Source organism: Microcaecilia unicolor, chromosome 6 (assembly GCF_901765095.1).
Source record: "Microcaecilia unicolor chromosome 6, aMicUni1.1, whole genome shotgun sequence".
Classification (NCBI taxonomy): Eukaryota; Metazoa; Chordata; class Amphibia; order Gymnophiona; family Siphonopidae; genus Microcaecilia; species Microcaecilia unicolor.
This window is the reverse complement of record NC_044036.1, coordinates 184,948,342-184,963,038: the sequence shown is the minus strand read 5'-3', so window position 1 is coordinate 184,963,038 and position 14,697 is coordinate 184,948,342. Positions and strand designations below refer to the sequence as shown.

Sequence of the window (14,697 nt, the reverse complement as noted above, 5' to 3'; positions counted from 1 at the left end):
CCCATCTTCGCACTGAGCACTGGTTGCCGGTCTTTTCTAGGGTTAAGTTTAAGCAGCTTTGTCTTATTTTCAAGTCCCATCTTTCTTCCATATAAGCTAAAGAGTTTTTTTTAATATTAGACTAATATGTTTAATACCTTAACAAATTTAAATTATTGAAAAACTCAAAAAGTACAAAGATGGAGAAAGCAGTCCAGTAGCGAGAGGGGTGCTATCCAGTCTTTTGCATTTAGCACTGCACATAGCCTAGATCTTCAAGTGACAAGAAATTTATTTATTTATTTATTACATTTTTATCCCACATTATCCCACCTATTTGCAGGCTCAATGTGGCTTATAGAGACTAGCTATGGCATAGCCATTCCAAGTTAACAAATACAATTGGTGATGCAACAAGATAAAGGGTGAGAGAAAATGTACAGGTCGATAGTTGTAGAAAGATGACTATCAGAGCTGGAGTGGGTTAGTTATGTGGTGTAGTTAAGCTATGGGTTTTCTTTATAGGCCTTGTTGAAGAGATACGTTTTCAGAGATTTACGGAAGTTAGACGTTTCGCCGATTGTTTTCAAGTCGGTTGGCAGTGCATTCCACATCTGCGTGCTCATGTAAGAGAAGGTGGTCACATGTATTAGCTTGTATTTTAGTCCTTTACAACTGGGGATGTAAAGGTTAAGAAATTTGCGGGATGATCTTTTGGCATTTCTGGGAGGCAGGTCCACAAGGTCTAGCATGTAGGTCGGGGCGTCTCCGTGGATGATTTTGTGTACAATTGTGCAGATCTTGAACGCGATACGTTCTTTAAGTGGGAGCCAGTGAAGTTTCTCTCTTAGGGGTTTTGCATTTTCATATTTTGTTTTTCCAACTATAAGTCTGGCGGCGGTGTTCTGGGCTGTTTGGAGTTTCTTAATATTCTGTTCTTTGCAGCCGGCGTACAGTGCATTGCAATAGTCCAGGTGACTTAATACTATTGACTGTACCAGGTTATGGAAGATGGATCTCGGGAAAAAAGGTTTTACTCTTTTGAGTTTCCACATGGCGTGGAACATCTTTTTAGTTGTATTCTTCACGTGGGTTTCGAGTGTAAGGTTTCGATCTATGGTAACTCCAAGAATTTTCAGAGTATTTGAGACAGGGAGAGAGAAGTTTGGTGTGGTTATGGTGATGAAGTTGCTTGTGTTATGTTGTGAGGTGAGTACAAGACATTGTGTTTTTTCTGTATTGAGTTTTAATTGGAACGCATCCGCCCAGGAGTGCATGATTTGGAGGCTTTGGTTGATCTCTTTGGTGATTTCGTTTAGATCATGTTTAAACAGGATATAAATCGTGACATCATCTGCATATATGTAGGGGTTGAGGTTTTGATTGGCTAGTAGCTTGGCTAAGGGTATCATCATTAGGTTGAAGAGGGTTGGTGAGAGGTGGGATCCTTGGGGGACTCTGCATTCAGGTGTCTATGGGACTGATATATCTGCGTTCATTGTTACTTGGTATGATCTGGTGGTCAGGAATCCTCTGAATCAGTTGAGAACTTTGCCTCCAACTCCGAAGTATTCTAGTACGTGTAGTAGTATTCCATGATTGACCATGTCGAAAGCACTGGACATGTCGAATTGTAGGAGGAGTATGTTGTTGCCAGTTGCAATTGCTTGTTTAAATGAGTTCATTACAGAGACTAGTACGGTTTCAGTACTGTGATTTGACCTAAATCCTGATTCCGATTCATGCAGAATTGAGTATTTATCTAGGTAGTCAGTGAGTTGTTTCGTCACTACGCCTTCCATGAGTTTGGTTATGAGCGGAATAGATGCTACTAGGCGATAGTTGGTTAGGTCCATTGTGCTTTTCTTAGCGTCTTTAGGTAGAGGAGTAAGTAGAATGTTTCCTTTATCCGTAGGGAAGAGGCCATTTTGTAGCATATAGTTTAGGTGTTTCATGAGGTCTGTTTTGAATTGTTGAGGGGCAGATCTAATAAGGCTAGAAGGGCAGATGTCTAATTTGCAATGCGACTTGTCATATTTACCAAGCGATTGTGAGATGTTATCGTACGAGAGTGGGTCAAAGTTAGTCCATGATCGGTTTGCTGGGTATTCCTTAATTATTGGGTCTAAACACTCAAGGATGTTTGCATAATCAGTTATGTTGGTAGGTATCATAAGACGTAGCTTTATAATTTTTTCTTTAAAGTAATTCGCAAGGTTGGTTGCAGATGGAGTGTCTATGTTGTTAGAAGTCACCGGTGTAGTATTTAGTAGTTTGTTTACAAGTAAGAAGAGTTTATGTGTATCCTTGTAGTTTGGTCCGATTTTTGTTTTATAATATGTTCTTTTAGTTTGTCTGATGGTGTATTTCTATTTTCTTTGTAATTGTTTCCAGTCTTTGAGTGTGGAGTCGTCTTTTTTCTTGTTCCATGCTCGTTCTAATCTTCTGACTTGTGTTTTTAGTTCTTTCAGTTCTTCGTTAAACCAAGGTATTGAGTTATTTCTATGTGAGGTTCTGGTTTGGAGCGGTGCTATGTTGTCTAGCATGGTTCTGCATCTGTTGTCCCATTCACAGAGAAATTGAGGGGAGTCTGTAGATGCTGTCCATTCGTCGTTATAGAATTGTTGTCAAAATATTAGCAGGTCTAATTTGCCTCTTGTAGTATAGGTTTGCTGTTCTTGTTTTTGTTGTGCATTTTTTGTTCGCCATTGAAGGGAGAGATTTGCTCTTAAGTGATTGGACCATGGTGTAGCTGTCCACTTTGTAACTATTAATGCGAGGTTTGGTTCGGATGAGAATTTGTGAGTGATGATGTCTAGTGTGTGTCCTTTGTTATGAGTGGGTTGCATGTCTGGCCAGTGGAGCTCCCATAGTTGGAGGAAGTCCTTGCACTCGCATACGTTGCTTAGGTTATTATCTTCAAGGTGGAGGTTGATGTCGCCTGCTATAAGAAGGTTTTGGGTAGAGATACAAGTGTTTGATATGAAATCCATAAAATGCGTTTGGAGGTCTTGCCAGTTGCCTGGTGGTCTGTAAAACAGGATAAGGTTGGGTCCTGTAGGGTTGGGTGGTTGATTCTGACTGAGGCTATTTCAAGTTGGGGAAGTATGGATTCAACTGTTGTTGTGACTGTGAATTGGGAATTGTAGATTATGGCTATGCCTCCTCCTCTTTTTCCGTTCCTTGTCCAGTGAGTAATTTTGTACTCTGGAGGGCAAAGCTCTAAGATTATGGGGTCTTTGGAGTCATGGATCCAGGTTTCGCTAATGAGTAGGAGATCGAGTTTATCAGCTGTGATCCAATTTGTTATTGTCGTAGTTTTGTTAACTACAGATCTTTCATTAATATAACCCATTTGTATTAGTTGGTGGGGTTCGGTTGGGTTTGAGGTTGTGATGATTTCTATCAGTTTCTGTCTTCTTGGTGTTTGAATTTGTTGGGTCCTTTCTTTCCTTTCTGTTGGTAGTGTCCTTGGGTGGTAGGTTTTCGGTACCATTTTTTAAATTTTTTGGGTAGGTTTATTGTCATTGTGTAGTGTGTGTGGTTTGTGTGTTGTGGGTATATTGTTGTCCGTGAGAGGGGTTGTGAGTGCATGAAGGATTAGAGAGAGGCAATAGATAGGAGTAGATTACTAGTATTTATGTTGGTGTTAGTTTGTGTAGTGCAGCGGAGTGATTGGGTTAGTGTTTAGCCATGCGTAACAATGGTAGTTGATCAAAAAGTTACAGTTAATCGTGCTGTTTAGTGTGTGTGCTTGCAGTCCGTAGTGTAGTTCAGTGTATAGTAGTGTAGAACAGGATAACTGAATAGAGCAGTGGTAATACAATTTAGCCGTTCCCGTGTCTACAGTTCATTGTGATTCTATAAGAGATGTAGAAGGCAGTTAAGCGTTAGAGGATTAGGTCATCCAACATTTCAATGATACAGTGACTTTGTGATATTATTCTGCTTAGCTATACAAAGTACTGACTAGAGGATTATATCAAGAGGGTTAGGTCGTCAAGTAGTTCAATGATATAGTAACTTAATGATATTATCCTGCTTAACTATGCAAAATACTGACTAGAGAGTTATCCTTCTGAACTATGTAAAATGCTGTCTAGAGAGTAGTTTCAGGAAGTGATTCAGCATGCTACAACAACACAGAAGTCCATTGTAGAGCGTTCAAAACTTCTCAGTTATCCTGCTTGACTAAACAAACAAATTACTGACTAGAAAGTTATTTCCGGAATTGATTCAGCAAACTACCACACAGAAGTCTGCTTTGTGATATTCAGAGCTTCACATCTTTAGTGTTGCTTACGAGCTGTGCTGTTGTCCGCCGTCTTCCTTCTTTCGGCGTGCAGGAGGTAAGTCTGGCACTTAGGTCTTGTGTAGTCCTTCAAGAGAAGTGCCGCTGTCTCTCCCTGCTTCATGGCTGTTGAGGTATCGTGTTCCGGTCTTCTTCCTTCTTTTTTTTTTTTTTTGTGGTTCGTGCGTCCGCGATTCCGGTAGGTGGATGTCCTGGTTCAGTCGCTTCTTCGGGTGGTCGCTGCTTCGACGGGGCGCCTATCACGTCTGCCTGTTTTGGAGGTCCGCAAGCGGGAGGGAGGTTCGGGCGCTTAGGACTCGTACGGTTCTCTTGGGGAGAGGAGCAGTTGCCTCTCCCTGTTCCAGATCTGCCGAGGTACCGTTTGCCCCTTTCTCTTCTCCCGGCTCTTCGAGAGCTTGCTTGTGATCTTGGCGGGTGGACGCCGCTGGTCGGTCGTTTCACTTGGTGTTGTTTCCTCATCTGGTGGGATGTTTGGAAGGCCGCGGGTTCGGTCGGGTTGATTAGTTGCCACGAGGTCAGCTAACTTGCCTGGTGATCGCCGTTTTCGCCGTTCTCGGCAGAGTCGTCCAACAGGCTTCGCGGAAAACGCTCTGTTGGTCTATCTGAGTTCCGATTTTGGTTCAGCGATCGCTCCTCGCAATTTTATAGTTAATCTTAGCTATTTTATTGCTGAATTTCGATCGGGGTCTACAGAGCTCTTTGTTCCGTGACCTTTAGGTAGCGGCTATCTTCATAGCAGCGAGAGGGGTGCTATCCAGTCTTTTGCATTTAGCACTGCACATAGCCTAGATCTTCAAGTGACAAGAAATACAGTCTGAGATCAAAAACTAAATAAATTACATGTTGTACTATATAATCTTAAGGGTCTTTATATTAATCTAATATCCCTAGTGCCTTGAGAAGTTTTAATTAAATCTGTAATACTAAGATGCAGTCCACAGCAAGAGGGGTGCTGTCCAGTCTTTGCATTGAGTGTCACATGTATGATTATTTCCCAGTTGATGAGCAGTTATATGTGTGTGTCTGATGCAAAGAGCTCCTAGCTCTCAAAGAATGTGTCTGTTCCCTTGAGGCTAGAGTAGCAGACTTGGAGGAGCTGAGGGAGACAGAGAGGTACATAGATGAGACCTACAGGGACGTTGTAGAGAAGTCTCACCTCCAGTCTGGCAGCCCCTGTGTTGCTTTGGAGAAGGGAGGTCTCCTAGAAGGACAGCATTACCCTGGTGAAGTAGGAAGTACTCCTGTAGCCAGGACCAGCTCACTAGGGGACGCACTATCCTCTCGCACCGAGGATATGTCTCCGAGAACAACTGCACAGGTAGGAATGGTTAGGACAGCTGTTGTAGTTGATGATTCAATTATTAGGCATGTAGGTAGCTGGGTGGCTGCTGAACGTGAGGATCGCCTGGTGACTTGCCTGACTGGTGCGAAGGTGGTGGACCTCATGTGCCACCTAAATAGGATCTTAGTGCTGGGGAGGAGCCAGCTGTCTTGGTACATGTGGATACCAAAGACAGAAAAATGTGAGAGGGAGGTTCTGGAAGCCAAATTTAGGCTGGTAGGTAGAAAACTGAAGTTCAGATCCTCCCGAGTAGCATTTTCAGAGATGCTCCCCTTTCCATGCACAGCACCAAAAAGGCAGGCAGAGCTCAGAAGTCTCAATGCATGGTTGAGACAATGGTGCAGGAATATCTTGTTTGACTCCTGAAGCAGGTGTACTTAGTGCCGAAACGCAGGACTGCTTCGAGTCTTTGGAACTGATTTTTTAAATAAACCTACTGTTTGACAGAGATTTGGTCTACCTTCTACCTCTTTTACATAGTAACATAGTAGATGACTGCAGAAAAAGACCGGGTCCAAGAAAGCACAAAGGCAGACGGTCTGCAAACTCCAAGATGGAAAACGAACAGAGCAGATCGTTTAACAGGCAAAAAATGATTTATTAATGGAAAACAAATTGCACAATATGTATACACACAAACAGTAGAGATTTGGTCTACCTTCTACCTCTTTTACATAGTAACATAGTAGATGACTGCAGAAAAAGACCTGCACGGTCCATCCAGTCTGCCCAACAAGATAATTTTACGTGTGCTGCTTTTTTTGTATACCTTATCTTGATTTGTATCTGCCATTGTCAGGGCACAGACCGTATAAGTCTGCCCAGCACTAGCCCCGCCTCCCAACCACCAGCCCCACCTCCCACCACCGGCTCTGCATCCCAGTCTCGGCTAAGCTTCTGGGGATCCTTTCCTTCTGAGCAGGATTCCTTTGTTTATCCCACGCACGTTTGAATTCCGTTACCGTTTTCATCTCCACCACCTCCCGCAGGAGGGCATTCCAAGCATCCACCACCCTCTCCGTGAAAAAATACTTCCTGACATTTTTCTTGAGTCTGCCCCCCTTCAATCTCATTTCATGTCCTCTAGTTCTACCGCCTTCCCATCTCCGGAAAAGGTTCATTTGCAGATTAATACCTTTCAAATATTTCAACGTCTGTATCATATCACCCATGTTTCTCCTTTTTCCTCCAGGGTATACATGTTCAGGTCAACAAGTCTTTCCTCATACATCTTGTAACGCAAATCCCATACCATTCTCGTAGCTTTTCTTTGCACCACTTCCATTTTTTTAACATTCTTCGCAAGGTACGGCCTCCAAAACTGAACACAATACTCCAGGTGGGACCTCACCAACGTCTTATACAGGGGTATTAAAACCTCTTTTCTTCTGCTGGTCACACCTCTCTCTATACAGCCTAGCAATCTTCTAGGTACGGCCACCGCTTTGTCACACTGTTTCGTCGCCTTCAGGTCCTCAGATACTATCACCCCAAGATCCCTCTCCCCGTCCGTACCTATCAGACTCTCCCCACCTAACACATAAGTCTCCCTTGGATTTCTACTCCCTAAGTGCATCACTTTGCATTTCTTCGCATTGAATTTTAATTGCCAAACGTTAGACCATTCTTCTAGCTTCCACAGATCTTTTTTCATGTTTTCCACTCCCTCCGGGGTGTCCACTCTGTTGCAAATCTTGGTGTCATCCGCAAAAAGGCAAACTTTGCCTTGTAACCCTTCTACAATGTCACTCACAAATATATTGAATAGAATTGGCCCCAGCACCGATCCCTGAGGCACTCCACTACTCACCTTTCCCTCCTCCAAGCGAACTCCATTTTAAGACCACCCTCTGGCGTCCACCCGTTAACCAGTTCCTAATCCAGTTCACCACTTCGGGTCCTATCTTCAGCCTGTCTAGTTTATTCAAGAGCCTCCTGTGGGTAACTGTGTCAAAAGCTTTGCTGAAATCTAAGTAGATTACATCCATATCACGTACTTGATTTAATTCTCCAGTCACCCAGTCAAAGAATTCAATGAGATTCGTTTGGCATGATTTCCCTTTGGTGAAACCATGTTGTCTCGGATCTTGCAACTTATTTGCTTCTAGTAAATTCACTATCCTTTCCTTCAGCATTGCTTCCATTACTTTTCCAATAATCGAAGTGAGGCTTACCGGCCTGTAGTTTCCAGCTTCTTCCCTATCACCACTTTTGTGAAGAAGGACCACCTCCGCCGTTCTCCAATCCCACGGAACCTCTCCCGTCTCCAAGGATTTATTAAACAAATCTTTAAGAGGACCCGCCAGAACCTCTCTGAGCTCCCTCAATATCCTGGGGTGGATCCCGTCTGGTCCCACTGCTTTGTCCACCTTTAGATTTTTAAGTTGTTCATACACACTCTCTTCCGTGAACAGGAGGGTAACAGAAGAAGTGGTTTAATACAAGGTTACCCGACGTGGCCACGTTTCGCCCTCAGGCTGCGTCAGGGGTACAAAAAAACTACAAAATAAAAATACATAATGAATAAAACATAAACATCACATAGTATATTTTATAATAAAACATATCTAAAAACACAGTCAAATCATATAAGATAAAAACAGATCAAATCTAAAAACATAATACAATAAAATATCAAATCAATATCAGTTAAAAACATTCAGATTAAATATTCTTGCAATAAAATAATAATTTTAATACAAGACATAAGATATCAACAAAAAATAATATCAACACTATGTAGTATGGGAAGGAAACATGTGTATGCAGCTTTTCATTGTATTCAGCTGGTTTTAATAATTTCTATACAGTCTGCCCAATGGAAATTTGCTAATACAAAGCCATCCAGCCCAGAGGTGCAATTAAAATGTTTGATCATTGCCCACCCCTAATTTCATTGTATAATGCCTTGATGTTTGTATGGAAGGCGGTGTATTGAACCTAATAAACCATTCGGACTTGAATTGCTGCAGCTTATGCACAAGCGTGACTTCAGTTTATTCCTTTTTCCTGTGGATAGATTCAACAAGCAGCTGAACGTCTAGAGAGGAACTTTGTGGACAGCCGACAGCTCAAAGTGTGTGCAACCTGCTTTGATTTATCAGTCAGCCTGCTGCGAGTTCTTGAAATGACTGTCACACTGGCCCCCCAGATCTTCTTGGACTGGAACCGTCCCTCCTCTGAGCTGCTTCTCAGACGACTTGCTCAGGTATGGAAAAGGGCTATTTGTCTTGTACAGGGTTGTCCAGACACAGTAGGATTCTATTATCCCATGCTATTCTTGAAGAAAACTGAATCCTTTGATGGTTAGGATGTCTTTTATAGGATGAATCCAGAGATGAAGCTGTACATGATGTTTTGGACCACATAAATCTTGAGACATTAAAAGAAGGTGTCTATCAGCAGTGTAGTCTCAAAAGATCTGCAATTTTGTCTTTGAATATCTTTCTTTGATCCACTCTATTTCTTAGAAACAGTTGGCCCAATATTCAAAAGAAGTTATACGTTCGCCCGTGTACAGTGAATGTATAACTTAAATGAAAATTTTTGAAACTTAAACAGATTACTATTGACATTGGGTCATTCAGTCAGATATTTGGCCCAGTACTATCTGTATAATGGGTTAGGTCTAGGGTGAAGGCAGGTCAAAAAATTAATCAGATAGCAGTCATATAATCAGAAAAAACCTATATGTTTAGTAAGGTATCTGTATGTTCAGTGCTGCTATGTATGGGGATAATTTTCTAAAGAGTTTTCTGGTTATATAAAATTAATCATGATATGTTATACGAGCATAGAAGTATTCACAGTGGCAAAAAAGAATGTGCTTTTACACGATCCATATAGTTTATTATTTAGTTTATTAAAACTTACTATACCACTCAAGCTGACTTGCAGATCAGGACGGTTTACAATCTAAAATAACAATAAAATAAAAAGTTTGAAAGGAACTACAGTTTGTAGATAGGACAGGTTCAAGCATTCTTGAATTAGGACGAATTAGGACAAAGAACTTAGTAAAACAAAAGGATGGAGGGGCCCAGAGGGGAGGGGAGGGGAGACAATAGTGGAGTATGATGCAGCACACCCTCATCCCTCAAACTACTGAACTAAGTTAAATGCATGCTCAATCAACTAGGTTTTTAAGGCTTTTTTTAAACTTCTTGAAAGATGAGTTTGAGCGGATAGAAAGTGGGAGAGAATTCCATTGAAATGGTGCCTAGAAGTGAAAAGCACGAGGCTGATGACATCTTTGTACTTTATCTGGTACAAAAAACACTAGACAAGGCTTTATTGCTGATGATAAGCACTATATAGCACTGATTGAAGAGTGGGCACTTTCAAATTTTCTAAAATGTAGTACTCAAAAAAAAAACTAAATTAGTATGGTTCGGCGAACTTCAGAAAGTAACTTCTGAAAAAATTATTCTTTCTTCATGAATTTCCTTAAAGATAGAATCCAGTTCTAGAGTACTAGGTATAATGTTAGATTCAAATCTTCCCTATAAATATCAGATTAATGGTGTAGTAAGGAAATTCTTTTTTCACCTACATAAATTACGAATCATAAGATCATCATTGAGCACATCTAGTTTCAGAACACTTGCTCAGGCGAATTTAATTCCTTTACTTGACTACTGTAACTCATTGTAAAACAAACAGCAGCTGAGCTGTTTACAACTTTTGCAGAATATGGCTGCCCACTTGATATATGGCTTGGGAAAATATAATGAAATTAGCCCTTTATTGCAGCAATTACATTGGTTAAGAATGGATGCACAAATTAAATTTAAGTTTGGATTTTTAGTTCATAAAAGTGTATATGGGCAGAATTCGATTATGGTAGGTCAATTGTTACCACCTGTAGGGATTAGAGGACAACTGAGGAGCTAAAAAAAACTTAACCTTAGACATCATTAAAGGAGGTATAGAAGTATCAATATAGTACAGTATAGTTTGTGTAAATTCTAACCGAGCTTATTTTGGATTTGGAAGAATTAAACAGTAATCGTTTATGGAGCAAAGTAAACGCTCAGGGGAGTAGGGAATAGTGAACGTGGATAAATAATCAGGTAGTCCAATCTTATATGCTTTAAATGTGTGTGTAAATAGCTAGTGAAGCTCTTGAAACGCAGGAGAAACATGCTGAAATTTGTGTGCATAAGTATGGAAGTGTTGCCATACTGGGACAGACCGATGGTCCATCAAGCCCAATGTCCTGTTTCCAGCAGTGGCCAATCCAGGTCACAAGTACCTTGCAAGATCCTAGAACAGTACAATGTTTTATGCTGCTTATCCTAGAAATAAGAAGTGGATTTTCCAAAGTCCATTTTAATATAATGGCTTATGGACTTTTCTTTTAGGAAGATATCCAAACCTTTTTTAAACCCCGCTAAGCTAACTACTTTTACCACATTCTCTAGCAACGAAATCCAGAGTTAAATTACACGCTGAGTGAAGAATTTTTTTTTCCAATTTGTTTTAAATTTAATACTTTGTAGCTTCATTGTGTGCCCCCTCATCCTAGAATTTTTGGAAAGAGTAAACAAGCGATTCACATCTACCTGTTTCACTCCACTCATTATTTTATATACTTCTATCATATGTCCCATCCCCTTTATCATCTTTGTCGCCTTTTTCTAATTCCACTATAGTATTTTGGTATTTAAGATAAATTAAAACCAGAGTTATAATACTGACTAGTTAGCGGAGGTTTTGAATAATGAGGAACCTGTATCATGATCTCGATGGTGAAATACGCTGGAGATCGATAACAGTCTGTAATTCACGAATATATACAGTGAATACAGAGTTTATGAAGTTTTTCCTCCTTAAAGAATTGCTCTCATCATTTTCCTTCTTGCCTTTATAGTTTGGCATGCATTTTGTTTAAAATTTTAACTGGAAGCTCTCCAAATTACTTGATAGAGCAAGTAAAGTTTATAGATCTTAGGAAAAACAGAAGATCGAACTATTCTTCTCCTTTTGCAGTTCCTTCTCCTAAGGGCATAAAAAGATTTGGCTTTTTTAAGCAGGTGTTGATTTCTCAGGCTCCCAATATTTGGAGCTCACTTGCTTTAAAACTGGAGAGTTTGAATAGTTATGATAGTTTTCAGAAACTTCTGAAGACTATTCTTTTTAAAAGATTTGTTAGTTAATTTCTTTTATTTAATTTTATAGTACATTTGTAATTCCCAAGGTTCTGTCTTGGTTTTTGGTTCTATATTTTAATGTAAACCACCTAGAAACTTATGGATTAGGCAGTCTTGAAATCCAATGTAATGTAATGTTATATTGATCCTGTGACCGCAAAACACGTGTCGGTACATACCAAGTTACGGTCAAGTAGACAGAAGAGTCTTGATACAATGCATGATGTGTAAGTAATAGCAGTGATAGAAGTTAACAGGCAACCATTTCAAACAATTAAGATATGTTGTGACACACTCCATTCTAGAAAGTCTAAACAACAATTTTACTGCAAAATTCTGCACTACCTGGAGTGCCTGCAATCAAGAACTGCGTAACCCCAAGTAAACAACATTACAGTAATCCAAGCTTCTCAATATCATGGCCTAGACCACTTTCCTGAAATCTTCCTGCAATAACAGCGACTGTTCCTGATACCTTCAAACAAGCCGTAGTCACACCACTCCTTAAAAAACCTTCATTGGACCCTACCTGTCCTTCCAACTATCGCCCCATCTCCCTCCTCCCGTTCCTATCCAAGATACTTGAACGTGCTGTTCACCACCGTTGCCTTGACTTTCTTTCTTCTCAAGCTATTCTTGATCCACTTCAATCTGGCTTTCGCCCCCTTCATTCAACTGAAACAGCGCTTGCTAAAGTCTCCAATTATCTGTTCCTGGCCAGATCCAAAGGTCTCTATTCTATCCTCATTGTAACATAGTAACATAGTAGATGACGGCAGAAAAAGACCTGCATGGTCCATCCAGTCTGCCCAACAAGATAAACCTTGATTTGTACCTGCCTTTTTCAGGGCACAGACCGTACAAGTCTGCCCAGCAGTATTTCCCGCCTCCCAACCACCAGTCCCGCCTCCCATCACCGGCTCTGGCACAGACCGTATAAGTCTGCCCTCCACTATCCTCGCCTCCCAACCACCAACCTCTCTTCCCCCACCTGCTCCGCCACCCAATTTCGGCTAAGCTTCTGAGGATCCATTCCTACTGCATAGGATTCCTTTATGCATATCCTACGCATGTTTGAATTCCGTTACCGTTTTCATCTCCACCACCTCCCGCGGGAGGGCATTCCAAGCATCCACCACCCTCTCCGTGAAAAAATACTTCCTGACATCCTTTTTGAGTCTGCCCCTCTTCAATCTCATTTCATGTCCTCTCGTTCTACCGCCTTCCCATCTCCGGAAAAGATTTTTTTGCGGATTAATACCTTTCAAGTATTTGAACGTCTGTATCGTATCACCCCTGTTCCTCCTTTCCTCCAGGGTATACATGTTCAGGTCAGCAAGTCTCTGCTCATAGGTCTTGGAACGCAAATCCCATACCATTCTCGTAGGTTTTCTTTGCACAGCTTCCATTTTTTTAACATCCTTCGCAAGGTACGGCCTCCAAAACTGAACACAATACTCCAGGTGGGGCCTCACCAACGACTTGTACAGAGGCATCAACACTTCCTTTTGTTCTGCTGATCACACCTCTCTCTATACAGCCTAGCAACCTTCTCGCTACGGCCACCGCCTTGTCACACTGTTTCGTCGCCTTCAGATCCTCGGATACTATCACTCCAAGATCCCTCTCCCCCTCAGTACCTATCAGACTCTCACCGCCTAACACATAAGTCTCTCGTGGGTTTCTACTCCCTAAATGCATCACTTTGCATTTCTTCGCATTGAATTTTAATTGCCAAACCTTAGACCATTCTTCTAGCTTCCTCAGATCCCTTTTCATGCTTTCCACTCCCTCCCGGGTGTCCACTCTGTTGCAAATCTTAGTATCATCCGCAAATAGGCAAACTTTACCTTCTAACCCTTCGGCAATGTCACTCACAAATATATTGAACAGAATTGGCCCCAGCACCGATCCCTGAGGCACTCCACTACTCACCTTTCCCTCCTCCGAGCGAACTCCATTTACCACCACCCTCTGTCATCTGTTCGTCAACCAGTTCCTAATCCAGTTCACCACTTCGGGACCTATCTTCAGCCCATCTAGTTTATTTAAGAGCCTCCTGTGGGGAACCGTGTCAAAAGCTTTGCTAAAATCTAAGTAGATTACTTCTATAGCACGTCGATGATTCAATTCTCCAGTTACCCAATCAAAGAATTCAATGAGATTCATTTGGCACGATTTCCCTCTGGTAAAACCATGTTGTCTCGGATCTTGCAACTTATTGGCTTCCAGGAAATTCACTATCCTTTCCTTCAGCATCGCTTCCATTACTTTTCCAATAACCGAAGTGAGGCTTACCGGCCTGTAGTTTCCAGCTTCTTCCCTATCACCACTTTTGTGAAGCGGGACCACCTCTGCCGTTCTCCAGTCCCTCGGAACCTCTCCCGTCTCCAAGGATTTATTAAACAAATCTTTAAGAGGACCCGCCAGAACCTCTCTGAGCTCCCTCAATATTCTGGGGTGGATCCCGTCCGGTCCCATGGCATTGTCCACCTTTAGCTTTCCAAGTTGTTGATACACACTCTCTTCCGTGAACGGTGCTATATCCACTCCATTCTCAGGTGTACTTTTGCCAGTCCCTCGCGGTCCTTCTCCAGGATTTTCTTCTGTGAAAACAGAACAAAAGTATCTATTTAGCAAATTGGCTTTTTCGTCATCATTATCTACATAGCGGTTCTCTGTATCTTTTAGTCTCACAATTCCCTTTTTAGTCATTCTTCTTTCACTAATATACCTGAAGAAATTTTTGTCGCCCCTCCTTACATTTTTAGCCATTTGTTCTTCCTCCCCGTGTTCCTCTTCTTGAGATTTTCTATATTTCTGGAACGCCATCTCTTTAGCCTTTATTTTCTCAGCCACTTGCTTGGAGTACCATATCGGTTTCCTTTTTCTCTTGCTTTTATTTACTCTCC

General features: G+C 41.4%; 1 protein-coding gene across 3 annotated transcripts in view; it reads left to right on the top strand.

The window, feature by feature from the left end:
* RNF123 (ring finger protein 123) overlaps positions 1–14,697 on the top strand; it is a 594,888-nt gene that overhangs the window by 434,927 nt on the left and 145,264 nt on the right. For all 3 annotated transcript variants that reach the window (XM_030205297.1, XM_030205296.1, XM_030205298.1), the window contains exon 33: positions 8,653–8,841. In XM_030205297.1, the coding sequence (XP_030061157.1) occupies positions 8,653–8,841 (189 nt within the window). The remainder of the gene's footprint in view (positions 1–8,652; positions 8,842–14,697) is intronic.